Genomic DNA, 25,436 nt, shown 5'->3' on the forward strand with positions numbered 1-25,436 from the left:
CAAATAAACAGTTAGGGATTGTTCCATTGGCTGACAATAACCCAGGCTTGCCTGAGGCATGGAAAGGACAAGGTGATATCTGAAGGAAAGGAATTTGGGATTGGTGAATGTGCATGGAAAAGCAAAGCTGCGGTGTGAATGTCTGTCCCCTGCCAAGCTCATGTGGAAATTTAATGGGCATTGTACCAGTATTAAGAGGTGGGACATTTAAGAGGTAATTGGACCATCAGGGTTCTGAGCAGGCTAATTATTGAGGGAGTGGGTTAGTTACAAAAGGATGAGTTTGGCTCCTCTCTCTTGCCCTCTCTTTGCCCTTCAGCCCTCGGATGATGCAGCAAGAGCAGCAGGAAGGCCCTTGCAAGATGGCAGCACCTTGACATTGGACTTCTCAGCCTCCAAAACCGTGAACTAGTAAGCTTCTGTTCTTTATAAATTACCCAGTCTCAGGTATTTTGTTATAGCAGCACAAAATGGACTAAGACTAGTACTTTTCTTTCTGATTAATGGCTTGCCCAGGAAAAACAAATGCTTTTGAAAAGCTCCAAAAGATCTTTCTCCAAGAGCAATCCATTATTAATTTAATTCTTTAAAAACAAAAGCAAGAATCTTGGTTTTTATAAATCTTCCCCCTCATTTCAAAGTTCATCCGTCATACATATTAGATAAACAAGTACCAGGTTTATGCAGGTTTATATATGTTTAAAGCTTTTACATTTAGACTAAGCCCTTTCAAATGCATTGATTCTGAAGTGCCTCACCCCTGACTCCAGCTAGATTCTGCAAAGGCTGGATGAAGCCATCAAAGTCCACCTGCCCCTGGAGGGGACCATGGAGGTAAGTTTCACCAGGCAGCCCTAAGCAGGTCAGCCAGCCTGGACTTGGCTAGCCTAGCAGCAGACGTACACGTGTTCTCCGAGGCAGCAGTGTTCCTCTTCCCACAGAACAGGCTGGGATTTGCCCTGCAGCCATCTGTCCATCTCTCAGAACATCTTGGTTTTCCAAGCAGTAGAGAATCAGCACCTTTAATAACACCAGTGTCCTAGGGCACCCTGATCCCAGGTAGAGCTCATTTTTGAAAAGGCCAACCGACTCAGGCAGCTTTGGAGGGTGGGCCTGCAAGGAGAAGGGCAGGGCAGACTATGGGGAGGGACACACACTGCAGCCCTCCACTCCCGTGAGGGTGGTCTTCCACGAAAGCTGCAGATTGGTGTTTCAGCTTTGTCTCTAATAACCTGAGCTGACCACTGGCTTCTGGCCTCATCACAGCCCGGGCCCCCATCTGCAGGGTGCATGATCACATTGCCTCACTGGGCGAAGCCTCTTAGGGAAAGGAGGCAGCAAGGCCACTGAAGCTGGGAGGGAGACATCTGTGATCTCTCAGCTGCAGGGACGCTGAATCCCTGACCCCCCAGGAGTAGGTGATGCAGGAGCCAGAGCCACTTTCTTTCACTCCTGACCTCGCAGGCCCCAGCTCCCAGCCAGGGCCCAGGGCCTAGGTGTGTATGCAGGAGGGCCATGGGTAGGATCACATCACCCTCATAGGATGCTGAGGCCGTATGTGGGTGAGCCTACCTGAGGGGGAGGGACAGTAGCAGGAGGCCCCAAAGCCAGGGCCCAGCCTTAGGAATAACAGTATGTGTGCCATAAGCCCAGAGGCTGCTGTCCTAGGTCCCTTTCTTCCCTACCCCCCATGTGGTATGAGTGAGGGGCCTCACTGTGTGTCAAAAGCAGACAGGGCCTGGGAAGCCGGGGGAAAGGGAGTGTCAAGGTGGGGCAGTAAGGCCCACCTGGAGGGCCTTACCAGGGGCAGGGTGGCATGAGGATCAGGGGCTGGGTGGCAGAGTGACAGAGAAGTGTGGTGGGCACCAGAGAGGGCTGCAGTCTCCGCCCAGCAGGGCAGCCCCTACCTGTCTACACAGGGTAGACAGACAGCTCCTGCCCTGCCCACCCCCCAACCAACAACACCTCCAGGACCAGCCAGGCCTGGTCCTCACCTCGCCACGACAACCAGGCAGTACCCAGCTTGGGCCTGCAGGGACCGGGCATAGACCCAAGGGTAGGGTTGGGGTGGGGGTGAGTGAGGGTGTCCCTGTCCTTTACGGGTGAGGCTGGTCCCCAGGGGCGCCTCATTGGAAAGGAGCCAGGTAGAGTTGGGCCTCCCTCTGCCGCCCCTTCTCAACCTGGGGCCCAGAGGAAAGCTCAGGAGGCAGGGGAAGAGCACCCATCACTTTGCACCCCGGGAAAGCGCTGAGGGGGCTCCGGGCTGGGCGGCCATGAAGTGGTAGACAGATTCCCGGAAGCGCTGGTCCCTGCTGAGCCGTTTGGCCACCTCTTTCAGCTCCTCCATGTTGTTGGCTTCCAGCTGGGAGGTCATGAAGGACTGGGACGGCTTCACTGGGGAGACAGGGCCCACCAAGGTTTGGCTGTCCCCAGCCTTGCTCCCATCCTCCGTGCTGCTGAGCTCCTCCCAGCCCCTCCTACCTGTGGGCTTCCAGGAAGCCGATGCCCTGAGAGTGCCCCCATTTTCCCAAGGACATCAGAGCCAGGCTTGAGGCCACACTGTCCAGCCTCCAAGCTGGGCCAACCCTTCTCACTGCCTGCCCTGCCCTATTCCTGCCTTGTCACCCACAGCCTGCCACCACCCCACGTCATCGGGCCTGCAGACAGCCACACTCACTGTCGTTCCAGGAGGTGCTGGACCGGCGCCGGTGGAAGCGGCAGCTCTTGATGCGGCGAGTGGCCGCCTTGTGGATGTACACCGAGTTCTTCATGATGACCGGCATCTTGGCCTCCAGCTCGGCGTTCCGGATGCACTCCTCAAAGAACCCTGTGGCGGCAGGGCCAGGAAGGGGGCCACGAAATTGCATCCTTCCCCCAGCTCTGGCCCTCCCTTCCCCAGGATCCTGGTGGGGCTGAGTGGGAAACGTGTCAACCTCATCCCTTGAGAGACCAGAGCCACCTGCTGAAGGGTCACCCTTTGCCCCTCAAACCATAATTTGCAGCCATCTCAGGGCAGGTCTGTTGAGAACAGAGTTCTAAGCTTGTGAAAAGGGAAAGAAATTCCAGGCTTTCCACACCCCTGACCCCCACCCAGATCCAGCAGGCAAAATGAAGCAGTGCCAAGGAGACGCTGCAGGCGCGGGTCTGGAGAAGAACCCCCGTCAATATCTATGGGGAGGTGGCTCAGGCTTGGAATCCTAGCACCCTGGGAGGCCAAGGCGGGAGGGTCACTTGTGCTCATGAGTTTGAGGTTGATGATGACACCACAGCATTCTAGCCCAGGGAAGAGAGCAAGACTCTGTCTCAAAAAACCAAAAAACAAAAATCCCTCAAATCTCTATGGGACACCCCATGCACACCAGGCCCTGTTCTGGGCTCTCCAGGGCCTGCCCTGGGCTGGGGCTGAGCTCCAGGGCTGGGGGCCAGGCGGGCGGGCAGAGCTTACTTTTCAGATGGCTGACATCAGCTCGCATCCTCTCCTCCTTCTCCTTATTCCGCACCTTGGAGTTGAGCCCTTGCTCCAGGCTCCGCAAGGCCCCTTCTGCCTCGCGCAGGCGCCTCTCCAGGTCCATGCGGATCTTGACCTCGGCCTGAGGGTGAGCGGAGAGGGAAATGGGGGGGGGCAGTCAGGTCCTGGGAGCAGGTGCCATCTACCCCAGAAGCCTTCCCTGGTCACCTTAGTCAATGGGCTTGGATGGAAATTACTACATCCTGCCTCCCTGTCTCACCCCTGAACCAGGTGGCCTGCACTTGCCCCTGCACCCAGCAGGCATCTGTCACCAATGCAGCAGACTCGCTGCTTCCCCTTGTGGTGGCTCCAGCCCCATACCTAGACTTCCGGTTAGATGGGCAGAGATAATTCGGGCAGCTACCAGGTAAAGTGCAGGGATGTGAGGGAAGTCTCCAGGTGAGGGGAAGGGCCCTGAGCACCAGCTGCTCCCAGCAGGCCCGGCCGTACCTTGAGATCCCGCTCGGCCTGCTGCTTCTCTGCGGTCAGCTCCTGCAGCGAGTTCTGCAGCACCTGGGACTGGCTCGAGTAGAACTCGCGCTCCTCCTCCAGGGCCCGGGAGCGCTCCTCATTCTCCTTCATCCTGCAGGGACAGAAGAGGCACTTACTCAATGCTCACTGCCAAAAGACGTGGCCAATGGCAGGGCAGCCCCACCTAGAGACCTGGCTGGAGAAGCCGAGCCCCAGGCTTCGTGAGCCCCAAGACTTCCTGTGTCCAGGCACCCAGGGGATGCGAGGATGTTGTGCTCAGTGACGGGAGCCCTCGGCTTAGACTCAGAAGAATGGAGTTCTGGCTCCAGAGCTTGCTACCTCTGTGACCTCAGAAAAGTCACACCACCCCTCTGAGGCTCGGTTTCCTCACATGTAAGAGGGCTGAGAAAACCTGCTCAGCCTGCCACAAAGCACCGTTACAAGGACCCGGTGACCCTGTATGGTTCACACCATTGCAAGAGAAAATCACCAAGCCAGCTTTGGGTAGGGAAGTTGCCTTCCCATTTGCCTGGTGAGGAAAGGGAATCCTAGGCCAAAGGAAGTGAGTGACCTATCTGGCCAGTGCCAGCTAGAACCCAAGAGTCCAGTCGTCCAGTTCGAGGAAGGTTACCAGACCCCGAAGCTGATCATGGATTCGGGGGCTCAGGCTCACCGCTTCTCAGCCAGGAGCTTCTCCTCTAAGAGCTGCTGCATCTTCTCCTCGATCTGCCTGAGGTTGCTATGGAGACCCCCGCTGGGAGGGGGCTGCTCACTCTGACTGGCCAGTGTCTGCAACTGGTTCTCATTCTCTTCCAGCATCTCCAGGGTCTTCTTCTTCTCTATGGAGAGTTCCTGGTATGGCAGGAGGAAAGGAAAAGAAAGAGCCTAATTTAGGTTCTCCATCATGGCTGCCCTCACCCACCTTTCAGTTCCAGGCAGTGATCTAAGTCTCTCTCAATCCTCTGTGACAGCTGAAATGTCTTCATTCCTGAGGTGAAAGGCCAAGGTCTTCCTCACAACCAGGCAAGGTGACTCCTCCATGGAGGGAATCAGAAAGGAGCCCTGTGTGGCTTCCAGTGGAGAAAGCACCTTCTAGAACTGGGTCCCAAGGCCCAGGGGCACCATGACCTCCAGGGGAGAGTGAGGGGATGTACTGGGCTTATGTGAAAAACACCCAATGGAAGCCAGCCCATGAGCAGGCTTAGATGTTCTCCCCATTTATCAGACTGGGATCTTGCACTACACAGGAATCCTAGAGTTGAAAACATTCATGGGAATCACCTTCCACGATGTGAAACACAGAAAGATAAACAAATATGGTACTACGAACAAGGCTCCAGTCGGTCAACGGAGACTAGAAACACTTGCAGCCTTCAAGGCAATTGACATGGGTCACACACCATGTGCCAGGCCCACTTGAGGTGCTGGGCTTGGAGCAACCATTAAGACACAGTCCAGGCTGGGCGTGGTGGCTCATGCCTGTAATCCTAGCACTCTGCGAGGTCGAGGCAGGAGGATCGTTTGAGCTCAGGAATTCGAGACCAGCCTGAGCAAGAGCGAGACCCTGTCTCTACTAAAAAATATAAAAGAAATTACCTGGACAACTAAAAACTATATTTATTTAAAAAAATTATATTGAAACTTTAAAATCTGTACCCCCATAATATGCCAAAATAAAAAAATAAATAAATAAAAAAAATTAAAAAAAAAAACTTAGCCGGGCATGGTGGTGCATGCCTGTAGTCCCAGCTACTTGGGAGGCTGAGGCAGTAGAATTGCTTGAGCCCAGGAGTTTAAGGTTGCTGTGAGCTAGGCTGATGCCACGGCACTCTAGCCCAGGCAAAAAGTGAGACGCTGTCTCAAAAAAAATAAAAAATTATATGAAAAAAAAAAAAAAGACACAGTCCAGTGAAGCTCACAGCTTGGAAAACACACCTAGAGTGTCAAGTCCCACAGCAGATATACAAAATGCATGGGGCTCAGAGTGCAGAGCAAATACCTACCTAGGAGAGGTGGGAAGGATGCACTGTCCAGAAGGAATAGTATGGGCAAAGGTATGGACCATGAAAGAGCTTGGCCTCTTCGGGGCACCTGAGCTCAGTGGCTTGGAGCAGGGGTTGGGTCTTTGTGCTGGGTGTAGAGAGATAGCTGAGGGGGAGTAGAATGGGAGGGAGAAGAGGTTGGGGCCAGAGTTCACACTTGCCTGCCATGCTAAGGTGTTTGCACTTTGTCCTTGACACGGCCCCTCCCCCGCTCCCTCAGTGTCTGTAGTATCAGATGGAGGTGACCTGGCAGTTGATTTTCCTTCATGCTCAATTTCACCCAGGAGCAGCCAAGTGAAGAAGCCACAAGAAGGAAGTGGTGGGAGGCCTCACTGCCCACCCTAATCAGTCCTCCATGTAGTATAAAAATATAAGCACTGAGAAGGTGAATGGCCTAAGGCCATGGTCCGGGCACAGGCAAGCTTGAACTTGCCCTTCTGGGTCTGGGAGCAGCCACGTCCTGCTTTAGGCCTCACATATCAGCTGGAGACCCTTTAGGTCAGTGCCCCTTCGTGCTCGTTCTCCCAGCAGATAACTCCCTGGGGAAACACTGTTGGCAAAACCAGTATCACATGGCCCAACCAGCCAGCCCCTCACCTCCAGCGTCTGCTGCAAGGACTCCGTGAGGTGCCTCAGTTCCTTTTTCTCTTGTTCCACACCCTTGAGGCATCTTGCAGTCAGTTCCAGCTCCCTGTTGGGACAAAGGGCTGGGTATGGCAGTGTCTACCTCTCCCAGCCTCCTCTGCACACAGAAATGCTTGGGCTTCACCTCCCTACAGAGCTCAGAGGTGCTCTTGGATGGCCAGTCCCTCTGCATGGCTGGGCTCTGACAGCAGCTGTAGGGGCCTGGGGTTGAAAGGAGATCCTAGCCCCAGCCCAGTGGGGCTGTCGCTTGCTCCAGGTGCACATGCATCTGTCAGGATAAAGCTGGGGCTACCCCAGAGGCAGATGGAAGCACTGGAGAAATAGGGACCCCAGCTGCACCCCACCTTCCTTGGACAGCACCTGCTAGAACCCACATCCACTCTGACATGGGACATGTCTAAGTCCCTGCTCTGGGGTAACATGCTCCTTGTTGCCTTCTTAACGAACCTTGGCCACCTCAGGCTTTTACACTGGTTTCCCCTCATCCTGCTTAGGATGTCTTTCCCTTCTGCCCAATTTTTGAAATCCTACTCACCTTTCAAGGCCCAGCTCAACCTAACATCTATTGGAGCCCACAGGGACTATGTATATATCTTAATTCCTGGAACACAGGAAATGTACACTATGCCTTCTAGCATTTGTTTATATATTATGGCATTAATGCTTCCTGAGTGTGAGTCTGGTTTTCCCAACCTGATCATAAGGTCCTCAAGGAAAGGGATTTATCTTCCATTCTAGTGTCTGGCACAATTCTGGAAGCTGAGTAGGTACTTGGCTATTTAATTGGGAAAATTCTCTGAGTTTTTCCCTCCCCTAAATACGTGTCTAATTGACTCCCTTTTATAAGGTGGTTGCAAGAAAAATTTTATAAGGTGGTTGTCACTGATGATGAGTGGTGATGATGATAATGATCGTGATGACGATTATGGCCACCACTGTCAACACTATTCAGAGAGGTAGCCTCCAAATTCCTGGATAGGCTGCACCAGAATCACCTGGGGTGCTTTTTAAAAAATATAGATCTCTGGGCCCTACTGTCAAGAGATTCTAATTAACTAGATGATACTAACATGCAACTAGATTTGCAAACAATACATGAGACTAAAGGTCCCTAAGGACATCATTAGCCAAGATGTGGAAGGATTGTGCAGGAAAGACACAGAAGGTTTGGGGTCTTGGCCAACAGAACCCCAGGCCAGCTTGCTCCTGTCTGATTCTGGAGCTTTCCTGGAGACAGGAGGGCTTTGCTGCTTGGAGGAATGCCTGTCTGCACTCACCATGCCTCATGCTCCAGTGGGCAGAAATGACTCATTTGTAGGGGATTGGTCTACAGATTCTTCTGGGCACACCCAATGCCTAGAGCATTGGGAATATGGATCCAAACCAAGTCAATTATTATAGCATCTCTTGGGTGGAGGCCTTTCCAGGCCTAACCAGGAAAGTGCGCTCTGCACCTGTTCTAGAGTGCTCTAACCTAGGAGTGCCCCATCTCACTGCCATCCCAGGGCACCATGCTCACCTCTTGATCTGCTCCTGCTCCATTTTCAGCTCCTGCACCACCTCCTCAAATTGCTGCTTCTCAGCCTCCAGAACCTGGTTAAGGCGCTCAAGCTCCTGAAGAGAATCAGAAAGGAAAAGAAAAGTCACAGGCAGCAAAGGGCCCTGAGATCAGGAACCTCCCACTCTAACCTAGGGACCCTCAGGATTTAGCACAGTCTGGGGTATATGCTGGATCAGACTTGGAATTAAGTCCCGAAGGGCCCTGGCCCCACTTGATGACACAGAGTCTCAACAAACCCCAAATCTGTGATGAACTTGGCCCATTTAAAACACATTTAGTGCCGGGCACGGTGGCTCATGCCTGTAATCCTAGCACTCTGGGAAGCCAAAGCGGGCAGATTGCTCAAGGTCAGGAGTTCAAAACCAGCCTGAGCAAGAGTGAGACCCCATCTCTACTAAAAATAGAAAGAAATTAATTGGCCAGTTAAAAATATATAGAAAAAAATAGCCAGGCATGGTGGCGCATGCCTGTAGTCCCAGCTACTCGGGAGGCTGAGGCAGGAAGATTGCCTGAGCCCAAAGCTGGAAGTTGCTGTGAGCTAGGCTGACACCACAGCACTCACTCTAGCCTGGGCAGCAAAATGAGACTCTGTCTCAAAAAAAAAAAAAAAGAAAAGAAAAGAAAAGAAAAGTGAAAACGGTACTTTAAGATGGGAGCCGGCCACTCTCCTCATTTGCTAGCAAATTAATAAATCCCCCTTTCATTCTCCTCAGATCACTTGTTCTCATTCTTGTGATGAGGCCTCGGGGACAAGTGCTGAACTTTCAGTGACAATAACTGCTTTGTTCCTATATGTTTTACACTGTGGGGAGACATTACATCCACATCCACTTTCTTTCTCATCTACCAGCTCCAATTTACACTCTCATTTTCATCTGGGGGCTTTGTTCCCAAGGATAATGGAAACCCCACCAGGGAGAAGTTGCTGTTGACTTTCAAGTGATGAAAAGAAGGAATAAAATATGAGGGAGAGGGAAGAGGCTGCTTTCAAACCCCGTGACCTCCATCCTAAACTTCTTACCCAGAGAGTTGCTATCTCTGTCCCTTCTAGTCATTATTGGCACTTTTGGTGTGGATCACCAGTTACAAACTGCCCTCAGGTCTACCAAATGCCTTCACCAGGACAGCTCACTGGTACTTGATGCTCTTTCTGGCACACACATGGCCACAGTGCATCTGCTTAATGCATCTGTTAAAGCTGGGTGGGCCATGGCTAAGGCCAGTGGAATGTAAGCAGAAACGTGTTACTTCCAGGCAGGCGTCTTTAAGAGACACTGTGTGACATGCTACGTTCCCTTCCCCAGCCATGGCAATGTGTGTCTGTACATGATAAAGCACATAAAGACACAATATAGACATAATTAAAATTTTATTCTTGCAGATACCACCCTACCCCACTGCAATATCATATGCAGACACACGATGTTATTGATAATGATGATAAGCCTATCTATAGCCTCCAATTTGACAAACCTGACCTATCCCCTCTCTCTGGTGGCCCCTGCCTGCTATGGCAGGGCTGTTTAGGGGCCTGGAGAAATTACAAGCTGCAAGCATCCCTGAGTTAGACCCGAAAACCCACAAAGGCACCTGGCTCTTACAGGTCTCGAGGCTTCTGCTGCTTCAAAAATGATCCCCTAAGACCTAGCTGGAGGACACCCCCACACCAACAACCTCAGCTTCTTTCTCCCTGGAAAGTCCTTTTCTCCAACACTTCAGCATGCAAATATTTCCCTTCACTTAATATTACACTGGGATATCTTTTTGTAGTTGAAAACAGGGGAGAGCAAATAATTAAAATCCCACTCCTTCCCTCCCTAGCATTTAAACACCTCACAATGCCAGCAGGTCCCAACTATGACTCAAGAACCAGAAAGTGAAACTAAACAACCTGAAAATAATAAGGCAGAACAATCATTTGGCTTTTTCTATCCCTTCCCTCCCTTGGTGGTCCCAGGCTTACACACTGAGATGCTTCTTCTACCTGAGGCAATAACTATACCTGAGGGGCAGCATTCTTTGCTCTGTGAAAGAGTCAGAGAAACAGGTGCCCATGAATCAGAGCCCTCCAGGGTCAAAGAACTTTAAAAACAATCAGGTCTTCACCAGATGCTTGAGAGCCCTGCTTGTTTTCCTGCCCAGAGATAATCCAAGTTCTGCCCCAATGGCTCTCACAGTAAGGAGACAGCCCCTTTCAACCCTGAACAACCTGCTAAAAAACTTTCCTTTACAGGCTCAACCCTCTCTGCCAGGCTCAGCATTGCTGCTCTCTCTGAAAGCTACAAATACAAAAGCATTGATGAATGATGGAAGATTTTGTTGAAGGCTTTGTGGGGCTCCAATGAGAGGGTTATATCTCATTTATGGAGCAAAATTTTCCTCCAAAACCCCTTAAGGCATCCTGTCCTATCCAAACCTTCTCTCCCTTCAGCAGCTGTCTCATTCCCCTAGCCTTTCTCCATCTCAGCCACACCCTCCCCTGCCCATCTCTTCTGCTATGAAGCCTATGGGTCCCAGGGAGCAAAATAAGAGCCAGTGAACAGCTTTTAGCAAAATAGAAGACTAGCAGAACCAAGGGCAGCAGCCAATACCTGGCCACTCCAAGGTGTTCAAGAACACCTTGGGGGGTGGGGGCAACCCATTTCGACTCCCAGGTTCATCTGAGCCCAAATCTGCCTTCTCCATAACTTCCTTCAGTGGGTCTGACTTCTCCCCCTTGGGACCATAGAACAAGACCAATCTCTCTTTCCCACAGTATTTGAAAGAGCTACTGTGTCCCTAAGTCTCCTTTCCTGTAAGCCAAACAATTCTGTTCACCACAGTTCACAGGACATGATTCCTACTCTTCAAAAAGACTAATTATGTTCTTTTTATCTTTTTTTAAGAGAGACAGAGTCTCACTCTGTTGCCTAGGCTGGAGTGCAGTGGCGCAATCATAGCTCACTGTAACCTCAAAGTCCTAGGCTCAAGCAATCCTCCCACCTCAGTCTCCTGAATAGCTAATAGCTAGGACTACAGGTACTATACTCTTGAAAAGAATGCAGTGACATAGGCTCCTGATGGGGAATACTTAATACAGTAAAGAGTCTTCTGAATTAATTTACAGTTCCATTAAAAACGCCAGTATGATTTTTTCTTATAATTCTATTCATTCATGCTACACACACCAAGTAGAAGACGGAGATTGTCAGAGTGAATCAGAAAACATGATCCAAGTATATGCTGTCTGCAAGACACCCCCTTTTAACATAAATACACAGATGGATTAAAAGTAAAGAGATGGAGAAATATATGCCATGCTAATGCTAATCAAAAGAAAGCAAAAATAACTATATTAATTTCAGACAGAGAAGGCTTCAGAGCAAGGAAAGTTATCAGGGATTAAGAGGAGTATTATATTATGATTAAGGTGTCAATACTTCAAGAAAATATAATCTTTAATGTGCACATGCCTAACAACAGAGCATTAAAATACATGAGGCAAAGACTGATAAACTGCAAGGAGAAATAGATAAATACACCATTATAATTGGAAACTGACACCCATCTATCAGAAATCGATAGATCCAACAGGCAGAAAATCAGTAAGGACATGGGTTGGATTCAATAGCCCCAACAATCAACTGGATATAATTGACACCTGTTATGGACTAAATGTTGGTATTTAATCAAAATGCATATGTTGAAACCCTAACCCTCAGTATGATAGTATTTGGACATAGGGCCTTTGGAAGGTAATTAGGGTTAAATGAGGTCATACGGGCAGGATATTCACGATGAAATTAGTGCCCTTAGAATAAGGGACATCAGAAAGCTTGCTCTTTCTCATTCCCCAGGCATGCGTGATAAGAGAGTATATGAGTACCCAGTGAGATGGCAGCCACCTACAAGCCAGTAGAAGAGACCTCAGAATGAAACCTGCCATGCTGACACCTTGATCTTAGAATTTCCCATCTCCACAATGGTGAAAAATAAATTTCTGTTGTTTAAGTTACTCAGTTGGAGGAGAGGAGACCAAATGAGGAAGAGGAGACGAGACTGGACGAGGATGAGGAGACCAGACAAGACAAGGAAGAGGAGATGAGACCAGATGAGGAAGAGGACACAAGACCAAAGAGGAGATGAGACCAGATGAGGATGAGGCGACCAGACCAGAAGAGGAAGAGGAGACCAGACCGGACGAGGAGGAGGAGACTAGACCAGACGAGGAGATGAGACCAGATGAGGAAGAAGAGACCAGACCAGGCCAGACAAGAAAGAGGAGACCAGACCTTGTGAGGAAGAGGAGATGAAACTGGACGAGAAAGAGACCAGACTGGACGAGGAAGAGGCTGGACCAGATGAGGAAGAGGAGACCAGACTAGATGGTGAAGAGGAGATGAAACCAGAACAGACCAGACAAAGAAGAGGAGATGAGACCAGACAAGGAAGAGACCAGACCGGAAGAGGAAGAGAATGCCAAGTTCTTAATATGCAATATTCGTCAAACCTCATGAACCATCCTATAAGGTAGGTATTGTTCTTAACCTTGTTTACAGATGGGAAACTAAGGCTTAGAGAAGTTATATAATCTGCCCAAGGTAACACCTTAACTCATGAAACTGAGAATCAAAACCAGACCTGACACCAGAGTCTCTGCTCTTAGCCATTATGCAAGTCAGATACCTTCTTTCTGCCTATATGGTTGTTCCCACAGTTTCCTCCAAAGGTGTCCTCAGGCTGGCCCTGGGGCTGAGCCACAGTTGCTGTCCTGGTGATTTCCAACCCCAGGTTTTATTTTTACTGTGGATGTGGGGAGGGGTATGGTCCTGGGCTGGAGGGCAGAAATTGGGCTTCTTGTCCTGTTCTGTCTCTGGACACAAGAGGGTGGACTCCCAGCAGGCATCTCTTGCACCACACCTCATTTGCCCCATCGGTAACATGGGAAGAGTAATCCTACTCCTGGTGCCTGCCAAAATTGCTCTTTTTTGAGATCATATATGGAAGAAATCTGCATAAAGGATTAGCACTTATTAGACTATGTATAGATCTAGCCCCCAACCAAATTTCCAGATTTAATTCCCAAAAGTTCCCAGCAAACTTGGAAAATCTCTAAAGGAACCTTACCTTCCTGCCTTTGTTCATGCCTTTCTACATATCTGAAAGGCCTCCTCATCTTCACCTACCATAATCCTACCTATCCAAAAGGCCTAGTTCATAGGTTTCCTCCTAGAAGGTGTTTGCGGACAGCTATCCTTGAAGTGGTCCATTTCTCCTACCTAATCTTTGGCTGTAAGCGCTTAAGACAGGCATCACTCCTAGCCTTACCATATAATTACTGATGTATAGGACATCTCCTCTATGGAGGACATGTGTTGGTTTTTTCTTGCCTAATATCTTCTCCCCCTTTTAGTAACAGCAACTTGATTTTCCTCTGGTGAACAACCTTCCCTTACTTTTTTATAATCCATATGATTTGGATGGGGTCAACCCACTTCCAAATCCAGAGGCAGGCATGTGATGTAGGCCTATTCAAATATACTATAATGGGTTCAGTGAAGGGCAGGTGACTCAGTTAAAAGCATTGAGAATTACTCCTAGGACTTTTGCTAGAACCTTTGGCATAAAAAGCTCTATTTTTGCTACAACTGGATGTAAACATGGAGCTGTGAGGGGCTTTCACATGGAAAAAGAAATTCCTGAGGATGAAGCCACCCAATAGTAGGTTATAGAAAGAGAACTAATCTGCAGGATACAGATTTTTTGTGGGAAACCCTTGGATCTTAGAATCAGCTATTCCTAAAACTATTAATAGAAGTAACCTGCCTAGGACAAATAAATTCTGTCCCCTGCCCACATTCTTTTTTTCCTGTTAAGCTAGTTTGTGTTGGGTTTCTATAAAGTAGAATTGAAATATAGGAACACATCCTTAATTTGTTTATGAACTTTAAGGGGCCAAAGGCCTGATATTTTTAACTTTACATTTTTATCATGATACCTGGTAAGACAGAGGGTCCCTGAGGTGTGATGATTGATTCATTCAATCTCACTTTCCCTGAGTACCTACAATGAGCTGATCTAAGCATTAGAACCACAAGGAATAATTAGATGTAGTCCTTGCCCTCAAGGAGTTCTGAATTTAGTACAAGGAGGAGGTATGAAAATGAACACTTTATAACTTGGGCAATAACAGGAAAAAACAAACCCACTGAAATCTACTAAAGTGTTAATGAGCTGATTAGCCCAAAGAAACATTCTGCATGTCTGTTAAAAACTGATTGCTTTGAAAGTGTTTTTCTCCCAGACTGAAAAAATGACTTCAACTGCATAAAAGCTTCCCCCTCACTCCTGCTCCATCTCATGCACCTTTAGGGTAATAATAAAGGTGTATACCTACTTATTTGGGGTCTATATGGTAACTTGCTTCTGTAGAGCATGAGGTACCTTCAAGGGTATGATCAAATGTCTTTGCAATGTCATCAAGAGATATGAAGGGGACATGAAGGGGAAACTGAGGAATAGAGAGAGTTTGGTGAAGTCATGGGCTGCAGTCACCCAAGTGATGCAAGGGTTTAAACCAGAGGTTCCTGATCCTCTATTTGTTCAGTTGTTTTGACCTTCAACCTAGTTAGTTCTCTCTTCACTGAGATAATTGGGTAGAGAATGTTTATGAACTGGCACAACCTTTTTATTTGTGTTAGCTTTACTCATAAAGGCAGAGAAAAATGCTTTCACCCCAGATCCGGCAATGTCATTCCCTATGGAGTAAGTCAGCACTGCTTAATGCAGTCATGGGCAATGCAGTCCTTGACCACACTTCCCAAGTGTTTAAATGAATGCTGCTTACACCTCTGATGAAGCAGAATACTACTTCTTGGTTAATCAGCCACTAGGAAAACCAGCCCTGGGAACACCAGAAGCATCTGGAAAAGCAACAAATTCATATATTCCAAAGTCATCTGGAGCATCTTCATGGCCTGAAATGTAAAACAAATGCTACTTACAAACCAAATGCCTTGATGTGCTGTTGTTGTTTTTAAAAACCTTTGTAAAACTTAAAAAAAAAAATAATAAGCTACTTAGTCTATGGTATTTTGTTATGGCAGATCACACTGACTAAGAAATCTATAGACTACTTCATCCAACAACAGCAGGTTACATATTTTTCTCAAGTACACATTTTCCTCAAGCTCATAAGGAACATCCACCAAGATAGAACATATTCTGGTCCATAAAACACACCTTAACAAATTTAAAAGAATAGAAATCATACAATGTCTGCTCTTAAGCCACAGTAGAATTAAACTAGAAATCAACTGCAGAGGGGGGAGGAGGGGAAAGGGCATTTATTGAAACCTTAAAATCTGTACCCTCATAATATGCCAAAATAAAAAAGAAAAGAAAAGAAAAAGAAATCAACTGCAGAAACATAACTGGAAAATCCACAAAATACTTAAAGATTAAATAACACATTTCCAAATAACACATGAGTCAAAGATGAAATTTCAAGAGAAATTTCAAAATATTTTGAATTAAATAAAAATGAAACTATAACTCATCAAAATGTGGGATGTAGCAAAAGCAGTGTTTTGAGAGAAGTTTATAGCACTGAATGCATATATTAGAAAAGAAGAAAGATGAAATTAAAAATCTTAGCTTTCACCTTAGGAAACTAGAAAAAGAAGAGTAAATTAAATAGAAAGTAAGCAAAAGAAAAGAAATAAAAATTAGAGCAGGAATCAACAAAATTGAAAACAAAAAATCAACAGAGAAAATCAACAAAACCAAAGCTGGTTCTTTGAAAAGATAAATAAAATCCATAAGTCTCTAGCCAGGCTAACTAGGAAAAAAAGAGAGAAAACACCAATTGCTAATATTAGGAATGGAAGAAGGGAAGAGGGGACACCTCTACAGATACCATAGACATGAAAAGAATAATAAAAGAATATTATGAGCTCTCTGCCCACAAATTTGATAACCTGGATAAATTCCTTGAAAGACACAATCTGTCAAAACTCACATAAGAAGAAACAAACAATCTGAATAGGCCTATATTTAATTTTTACAAATTGAACCAATAGTGAATAGCCTTTCAAAACTGTAAGTACCAACACCTGCACTCGAATGTTTATAGCGGCACAATTCATAACTGCAAGGCTGTGGAAACAGCCCAAGTGCTCATCAATCCAAGAATGGATTAATAAAATGTGGTATATGTATACCATGGAGTACTATTCAGCTCTAAGAAACAATGATGACATAGCACATATTATATTTTCCTGGTTAGAGCTGGAACCCATACTATTAAGTGAAGTTTCCCAAGAATGGAAAAACAAGCACCACATATACTCACCAACAAATTGGTATTAACTGAACAGCACCTAAGTGGTCACATAGGTACTACAGTAATAGGGTATTGGGCAGGTGGGAGGGGGGTGGGTATATACATATATAATGAGTGAGATGTGCACCATCTGGGGGATGGTCATGCTGGAGACTCAGACTTGTGGGGGGAGGGAGGGAAATGGGCATTTATTGAAACCTTAAAATCTGTACCCCCAGGCTGGGCGTGGTGGCTCACGCCTGTAATCCTAGCACTTTGGGAGGCCGAGGCCGGTGGATTGCTCAAGGTCAGGAGTTTGAAACCAGCCTGAGCGAGACCCCGTCTCTACCAAAAATAGAAATAAATTAATTGACCAACTAAACATATATATACAAAAAATTAGCCGGGCATGGTGGCGCATGCCTGTAGTCCCAGCTACTCGGGAGGCTGAGGCAGAAGGATCGCTTGAGCCCCGGAGATTGAGGTTGCTGTGAGCCAGGCTGACGCCACGGCACTCACTCTAGCCTGGGCAACAAAGTGAGACTCTGTCTCAAAAAAAAAAAAAAATCTGTACCCCCATAATATGCTGAAATAAAAAAAAAAACACAAAAAAAACAAACCTGTAAGCACCAAGCCCAGATGGGTTCACTGGTGAATTCTACCTAACATTTAAGGAAGAAATTATATCAATTCTCTACAATCTCTTCCAGAAGATAGAAGTGAAGGAAATACATCCTAACTCATCACATGAGGCTAGCATTACTCTAATACCAAAGCCTGACAAAGATATTATAAGAAAACTATAGAACTACAGACCAATATCTCTCATGAACATAGATATAAAAATCCTCAACAAAATATTAGCAAATTGAATCTAATAATGTGTAGAAAGACTTACACATCACAACCAAGTGGGATTTATTCCAGGTATGCAAGGCTGGTTCAATACTCAAAAATTAATTAATGCAATGCATCACATTAACAGGCTAAAGAAGAAAAAAAAATCACATAATTTTACCAACAGATGCAGAAAAATCATTTGACAAAATACAACACCCATTGATGATTAAAAAAACTCCCAGCAAATGAGGAATAAAGGAGAAGTTCCTCAAATTCATAAAAAAAATCTACAAAACCCTACATTTAATATTATACTTAATGGTGAGAAACTAGGAGCATTTCCTCTAAGACCAGGAGCAAGGCAAGGATTTTCGTTCACCACTGCTTTTCAGCATTACACTAGAAGTTCCAGCTGATGCAATAAGACAAGAAAAGGAAATCAAAGGTATACAGACTGAGAAAAAGAAATAATACTGTCTTTATTTGAACATGACATGATCATCTATATCAGTGGTCCCCAACCTTTTTGGCTCCAGAGACCACTTTCACAGAAGACGATTTTTCCACAGACCAGGGTGGGAGGGGGAGGGATGGTTTCAGGATAATTCAAGTGCATTACATTTATTGTGCACTTTATTTCTATTATTATTACATTGTAATATATAATAAAATAATTATACAACTCACCATAATACAGAATCAAATGCTGCCACTGATGTGACAGGAGGCGGAGCTCAGGCAGCGAAGTGAGCGATGGGGAGCAGCCATAAATACAGATGAAGCTTTGCTTGCACACCCACCACTCACCTCCTGCTGTGCAGCCCAGTTCCTAACAGGCCATGGACCAGCACCAGTCTATAGCCTGGGGGGTTAGGGACTGCAGGTCTATATAGAAAATCTGGAAGAACTGACCAAAATAATTCCTGGAACTAATAGCAATTGTAGCAAGATTTCAGGGTACAAGGTTAATGTACAAAAGTCAATCATTTTCCTATATACCAGCAATGAACAAGTGGAATTTGAAATTAAAAACATGTTACCATTTATGTTAGCACCCCTCCAATAATGAAATACTTAGGTATAAATCTAAAAAAATGTACAAGATCTATATGTAGAAAACTACAAGATGTAATAAAAGATATAAAAGAAGAACTAAATAAATGAAGAGATCATGTTCATGTTCATGAATAGAAAGACTCAATATTGTCAAGATATCATTTCTTCCCAATTTGACCTACAGATTTAACAAAATCCCAATCAAACTTCTAGCATGTTATTTTGTGGGTACTGACAAATTGATTCTAAAGTTTATGTGGAGAGGCAAAAGACCTAGAACAGTCCACTCAATATTGAAGGAGAACAAAATTGGAGGACTGACACTACCCAACTTCAAGACTTACTATACAGCTTCAATAATCAAGACAGTTCAGTGTGGTATTGGTGAAAGAAGAGACAAATAGGTCAATGGAACAGAAGAGAGAGTCTGACCTCTTACAGCGCAGTCAGAAGAGGAAAGGTAGGCAGGCCGCCTGCCTCCAGCGGATGAGAGACCTGGGCTTTCGGGAGCCAAGAGCCAAGCACCCCAGGAAGGGCACAGGATTCTGGCTCTGGGACACTGCCCAGGATGGCGCACCCTGCACTCTGCTCATTCTCCCAGAGTCCCAAGCCCTTTCCGCCACGTGGAGGATGTCAGGGCTGTACACCACAGCGTGCACACGGGCCTTTCCAGGCCACAAATCACTTCCTTGCATTCTATTCCATTAAAGCCTCCCAGCAACCAAGAGGTAGGCAGCAGCCAGAACATCCCCCATCAGACACCCCCGATGGAGAAACTGAAGCTCAGATAGGTGCCCACGGTCACACCGTCCATGACGGAGACTCCAATCTAGGTCTCCCGGTTCCAGACCCTGAGTTTCCCTTTCAGGCAGGCTGTCTCAGAGAGACCACATGAATCATCAGGAGAATCTTCATCTTGTCATTGGGCCATGTACCCAATGCCCTTCCCAGTGGCCTAGGGCACACCCACACAATCTCTGAACTGGAGTGGACCCATCCTACAGATGAGCAAGTTAAGGGAGGAAAAGCTTTGACAGAATGACTCAGTGGCAAAAAACAGAGTCTGACTTCTAGTCCTGACCTTGAGCATGCAGCTAACAAGGAAGGAGAAGGGGACCACAGCTCTCTCCCTCCTGCATGCCCTGGGCAGCCTTGCTGTGGGTACCGGCTGGGCCTGAGTCCCACCCACATTTTATACCAAAAAGCCAGGGAGTCCCCAGTTGCCAGGCCTCCCGCCTTCACGTTGAGGCGTTGAGGGAGGCCTGTGTGCAGTGGGTCTCCGCTGTCCTAGTTTCCTGGCTAAAGACCTAGATAGAGTATCTAAATTTTCCTCCAGCCAACTGCTGCCCCAGATTTAGCCTCTCTGATGGATAAGTCTGCCTCTCTCCCCGCCAGTGGCTGTGTCTGTCACTCCACCCCATCCCCGGGCTTCCTGAATCACCTGTCTTTAAGTTGCTGACAGCACAGTGGAATCCTGACTTGAAATGTATAGAACCGGATAAAGAAAATGCCAGAACTCTAACTCGAGGCCCGGAGGAGAGCCTGGAGACACGGAGGCCCAGACTGGCGGGGAGGGGGTGTTGAGGGTGGCGGTGGAACAACTGCGCGACGCCGATCCTCAAATCCACACCAGCCAAATACAGATCCTCAGTCTTTTTTAATTTAATCAACAAAATGACTCTGAAGTCCAGCTGGAAGGATAAATGCGCAAGAATAACTGATAAAATTTTAGAAGAAAATATGAGGGTGGATTGTCCTATTGGATTAAAATCAAGATGTAAAGTTGCAAAAATCAAACTGTTCATTCATTGACTCAATCCACAAACATTTATCAAGTGCTCACCTTGGGCCAGGAGCTGTGCCCGGCCCTGGGAGTGTCTGGAGTGCAAAGGGGACATGGTGCTTCTTGCCAGTAGGGCCGGATGCAGAGCCCGGGGGGGGCTGGTTAGAAAGCGTGAGAAGCTCCTAAGAGACAAGTGAGGTGGTCAGGCGCTGAGTCAAAGCTGATGGCCCCAGCCCTATGGCTGCCTGGGACAGGACAGGCGAAGTGGCTGAAAGCAGGGGACTAAATCGGGCCCTCCCTCTGTGGGCTCCTCTGCACAAGCCACTCTGCATCTTCAGGCCTCAAACAGTTCACAGGCAGGCTGGGCCCCTATTAATAACATGATCATAATACTACCAAACGCAGATACTCATTAACCACAGACTATGTACCAAGCACTTTGTGTGTAACATCGCACTCAGCTCTCATGAACCTAAGATAGGTTCTAGGCTGGGCGCGGTGGAGGAGGATCGCTTGGGCTCAGGAGTTTGAGATTAGCCTGAGTAAGAGTGAGACCCCATCTCTACTAAAAATAGAAAAATTAGCCAAGCGTCATGGCATGTGCCTGTAGTCCCAGCTACTCGGGAGGCTAAGGCAAGAGGATCGTTTGAGCCCAGGAGTTTGAAGTTGATGTGAGCTACGATAATACCACTGCACTCTACCCAGGGTGACAGAGTGAGACTCTCTCTCTCTCTCAAGAAAAAGATAGGTTGTGTTAATCTATTATTATCCCGATTTTGCAGACAAGAATATTGATTTTCAGAGAGGTTAAGTAACTTGCCCAAGGTCACAGAGCTAGAAATGAAGTGAAGGTCAGATACAAACACAGGCAGCCTGGCTCCAGAGTCTCCCCTGCCCTTCGGGTGTGGTAATGACGCCTGAGATCAGGCAAGGCCCCTGCTGCACAGAGAGTGCCGATGAAGTCGTCTTCAGCGGCTCACCACCCTCAAATGAGGCAAGAGCCTCCCGTACCCCACAGGCTGCCTCCAGCCAATGCTTGGCCTGCTCAGGACTTTGTTGACATTCAGAGAATGAAGGAACTTCTGAGATCGTCAATCACCGTTATGGTACCAGAAGCCCCTCTGTGGTTACCAGAGGCCACTACAGCCACCTGTGAACACTGACAAGTGGCTCATTACCTGCTGACACAGCTTATGACAATTCTGGATGGTGCTTTTTCTGGAAGGTGATCACTCACCCTTTTTACTTTCCTCCCAGGAGTTGTCGAGGAAAAAGACACTCCTTGCCAAGAAACTATGACAAGTCCCAGGCACTGTCATCCCACCTGGCCTCCCTGCTCTGCCCCATCTGGTTCTCCAGCAAGGCCTGAGCGCCCAGCTCGCCTACGCCACTCCCCAGTGCTAGAAGCCGGAGCTGGCGCAGATGCCGGCGCGGAGCGCAGCGGGAGGGGAGTGTGCGCCTACCTCTCTCTGCTCCCGCTGAAGGCACAGCTCTTCCGTCTCCTCCATCAGCTTGTCTGCCAAAGCAAGCACACACACACACACACACTCACTAAAGTCTCGCTCCGGATCCAAGGTCCTGAGGTGGCCTCTGTCACCCCTGGCATCTTTTGAGGAAGAGGTTAGCACCCTGCCAGCCAGGGTGGGGCTGGCTTTGGAGGATGGAAGCCGCCTCACTGGCCTGAGCTGCCACCCCCCTTTCCTGTCATCGTCACTGCTTTGTGCGTTCACGGGGCCATGAAGGGCCGCATCCTCAGAAGCTCGAGTGGGTGTCCGCTGTAGACAGGGCAGTCCCCACCTGCCTGCCACCTGCACTCGGCTCTGGCTGGTGGGGCGGGCAGAGTCCTAGGGGAGGTGTCCGGAGCAGTCAGAGGGAGGCAGTGCTGGGGCCCGAGAGACTAAGCAGGCGGAAGGGGAGAGGGTCCCAGGCAAAGGAGCAAACCCTCAGTCTCACGGGCTTCTCTCTCAAACAGAGCATTTGCCAACCAGCCAGGGCTACAGGGGCCTGGAACCCTGTGGCCAAGTTTAAAGTGGTCTGGGGGAGTGGCTGGGGGCAAGTCCAGGCCCTAGGGCCCTGGGTAGGATGACAACATCAACTCCGCTTATGGGGCCCTTACTGCGTGCCTGATGCAAACACTTACAGACACCTTCTCATTTAGCCCAATCCTCATACCACCTCTAAAACCAGGGGCTCTTTCTATCTCCATTCTAAGGGTGAGGAAATTGAGGCTGAGCTTCGCAAAGACAGATGAGTGACGAGGCTGGATGCAGAGCCCAGGCTCCTAACCACCAGGCTCTCCTGCCTTCAGCCACACTGGCCAAAAGGACACTTGCTGCACCATAGAGCCCCCAGGTGCTAACTGGTCTCTGGCTCCTCATAGCCTGCTAAGCCCCACCTGAGACACCCTCAGACCTGCCCAGGTCCCCCACCAAACCCTCAGCTATAGCCCCCAGCCCCCAAGTGCTACTATTAGGGAGCCTCAGCTTCCAGCGCACCCCTCCAGCCAACCTAAATACTCCTGCTTTTCCTTAGCCAACTGCAGCCCCTGGGCCTCCAGGCTTTTGATCATGGCTTCTCCCAGCTGGGCATTCTTCCAGGTCCTGGGGAGGGAGGGCAGATGGGACAGAGGAGAGAAGGGGAAGAAACAGACAATCGTTAAAATGGAAGGGGAAAAGGGAAGGAGCGTGCGCAGGTTTTGTACTCGCCCGTCCTTTCTCCTCCAGATCCCCGGGTTGCGTTCTCTCTGGCACCCGTGGCTCTGGGCACGCCACCAGCACGGATCACTTACGGTAGCTGGAGGCTGGCCCAGGCTGCAAACTGGGCCATGGGGGGCTGGGCCAACAGCACTTTCAGAGCAGGGAAGAGATTGCTTCCCAGGTGGATTTCTACACCACAGAATGCCCTGCACCTGGCGCAAGGCCTCGCACAGGGAGCACAGTCAGCGTTGTTTGTTGGACGAAAAGCATGACACAGCTCTCATGGGTAGGGTCCAGGACAGGATTCTATGTGCAAATGGACTATGTTGGGCTGGGGATTTCTGTGGGCTGGACCCCAATTTCCAAAGCACTAGCTCTGATCTTTGCTAGAATTAATTAGGGCCTGGGAAGGTGAGATGGGTGTGAGGAGCTGCCAAATATGACTAGTAGGTTCACTCCCAAGAGTTGGAGACAAATGGTGCCCACATCTGCCACTTGTGGCTCTAGACACTTCCCAAGCTCACTTAGGGGACTGCTCACAGATGCTCTATAACCCTGCCTGTCTCCTCCCACCTACCCTAGTCAGCTCCCACAACCCTGTCCCTGGGCCCATCAGGATCCCTGCAGAGGCAGGGAGTTCAGGGTTGGCCCAGCCCATCCCCTGCCCCTTGGACCCTCAGGCTGCCACTCCTGGCCGTGAGCACTTACACCTTCCCGGACTCCTGCAGCATCTCCAGCCACTGCGTCTGCTCGAACTCAGACTCGGCAGCCAGCAAGACGTTCCCCTGCCAGGAAGAGGAGCCACAGTGTGGCTGAGAAGCAGCCACTTTTGGGGTGGCGGAGGCCCAGCTCTGCTCTCCCACCTCTCCCACGTCCCTGGGCACTGACCCTTCCCGGGCCAGGCCAAGAGGGGTCGCCCTAGGGAGCCTGAGGAGTCAGTCTTCCCCTGCTGAGCCCAGGCTGAGGGGAGAGCTTACTCACGTGGAAGTCCTGGTGGGAGATCTTCATGGCATAGGGCATGCTGGGCTCTTCCTTGGCCTCCACCAGGCAGCCCCCCAGAGGGATGACGCCCTGAGGGAGAACCAGAACAGGCAGCCCCCACCCCACCAGCTCAGGTCACTCAAGGCCCCAGAGGCCCCGGGACAAGGCCAAGTCCTGCCAAAGGCCCCAGATGGGAAGCCAGATCCTGGGGCCACTGGGCAGAGGCCAGACTGACTCCCAGAGCAGGGAGGAAGGGCTGGGCATGCTCAGGGTACAGGAGGGTAGATGTCCAGCCCAGGAGGCAGGCAGGGAGTCCTTTGCCCCAAGAGCATTTGCTCTCTGGACTCTCTGCTAGACGAGAGCAAGGCAGCAGACGGTCCCCATCCCTCACAAGACACACCCGCTGATGTCCTTGCTGGGCACTTCCCCACATGGCCCTGGGGAGAAGCCGCCTCACCTTAGGATGTATATTGAAGTATTTATTGGTTTCGAAGCTCTTTCTTTCGCTCTCAGAGTAGTAAAGCAGAAAGCTCTCCTTGATGATGAAAAACCTATAGTGGGTCGTAGGGGAGGAGCAACAAGGAGAGAAGACATGAGGTTTCTCGGAACAACAAAATTGTCCGGGGACTCTAGACTCATCCTCTCCAGCTCACATTCCGCATCCGCAGAGGCCTCAGCCCGCCAGCTGAGCCCCTGCAGGCAGCCCTACCCTCACGCCCGAGGACAGCTGTGGTGGGGGCCCCACGACTGACTTCCGGGTCCAGCTACCTTCGTCCCCCCCACCAACCACCACCCTCAGCACAACAGGGTGGCCGGGTCCTTCCCCGGCACCGTCAGCCCCTTGAGCCATCACCTCCAGTCACGTAGTGTCTCCTTCAGGAGGAGTGGAAGGAAGGAAAGAAGGTGTGAGCTGCCAAGATGGGTTTTGGGCAAGTAATCTCGAAGGCTGGCCACCAAATGGAATTGGGGTACCTGCCCAGCGAGGCCAGGTCTGCAGCCCTGAACACCCCCCAGCGTGACACCTGCACTCCCTTTGTCTCACCCTGCTCCCCGGCCTCCTGCAGGGACTCAGGTCTAACCGAGGGTCTCCGTGACTGTTGGGGACCCTCACAGGGCTAATGATCGGAGCTGACTGTGATAAGACACCAAGTGCCCTCCAGGGGAAGATCCCATTGGGACTCAAAGCCCCAAAGCTCAGGGACACCCAGAATGTCTGGGTCCTTCCCCCAGGGCCCCGCTAACAGCACTGCTGTGGTGAGGGGACGTGAGCAGAATGTGGCGGAGACTCTGAAAGCTGCTGAGTGCGCGTGCGCGTGCGTCTGGGGGAGCGTCTCCAGCAGTGCCGCCAGCTCAGGCGGGCACGCAGTGGCCAAGAGTGCCCACCTCTCCCCTGCTCTGTATTCAGTGACAGGACATTGGGAGCTGGATAGTGACCACAGTGTATTATTTACATCGTGAAAATCAAACGCTACAAAACTGTCCCGCCCCCGCCCCAGGAGCCTGGGTCACACGTTTGCCAGCACACCTCCAGTTGAAAGAGCCCTCTCGTGA

The 25,436-nt window shown here is 49.1% G+C and overlaps 1 protein-coding gene across 1 annotated transcript in view; it reads right to left on the reverse strand.

Annotated features, from left to right (window-relative positions):
- Nucleotides 1-488: 488 nt before the first annotated feature.
- PLEKHD1 (pleckstrin homology and coiled-coil domain containing D1) overlaps nucleotides 489-25,436 on the reverse strand; it is a 35,591-nt gene continuing 10,643 nt past the window's right edge. The window contains exons 2-13 of the mRNA XM_012781165.3: nucleotides 24,343-24,436; nucleotides 23,886-23,975; nucleotides 23,613-23,689; nucleotides 22,717-22,808; nucleotides 21,672-21,724; nucleotides 8,186-8,280; nucleotides 6,619-6,712; nucleotides 4,653-4,831; nucleotides 3,959-4,091; nucleotides 3,446-3,590; nucleotides 2,678-2,827; nucleotides 489-2,394 (exon numbers count right to left, since the gene is read on the reverse strand). Coding sequence (XP_012636619.1) covers nucleotides 2,225-2,394; nucleotides 2,678-2,827; nucleotides 3,446-3,590; nucleotides 3,959-4,091; nucleotides 4,653-4,831; nucleotides 6,619-6,712; nucleotides 8,186-8,280; nucleotides 21,672-21,724; nucleotides 22,717-22,808; nucleotides 23,613-23,689; nucleotides 23,886-23,975; nucleotides 24,343-24,436 — 1,372 coding nt within the window. The 3' untranslated portion in view covers nucleotides 489-2,224. The remainder of the gene's footprint in view (nucleotides 2,395-2,677; nucleotides 2,828-3,445; nucleotides 3,591-3,958; nucleotides 4,092-4,652; nucleotides 4,832-6,618; nucleotides 6,713-8,185; nucleotides 8,281-21,671; nucleotides 21,725-22,716; nucleotides 22,809-23,612; nucleotides 23,690-23,885; nucleotides 23,976-24,342; nucleotides 24,437-25,436) is intronic.

The sequence above is a fragment of the Microcebus murinus genome, chromosome 6 (assembly GCF_040939455.1).
Source record: "Microcebus murinus isolate Inina chromosome 6, M.murinus_Inina_mat1.0, whole genome shotgun sequence".
NCBI classification, from domain to species: Eukaryota; Metazoa; Chordata; class Mammalia; order Primates; family Cheirogaleidae; genus Microcebus; species Microcebus murinus.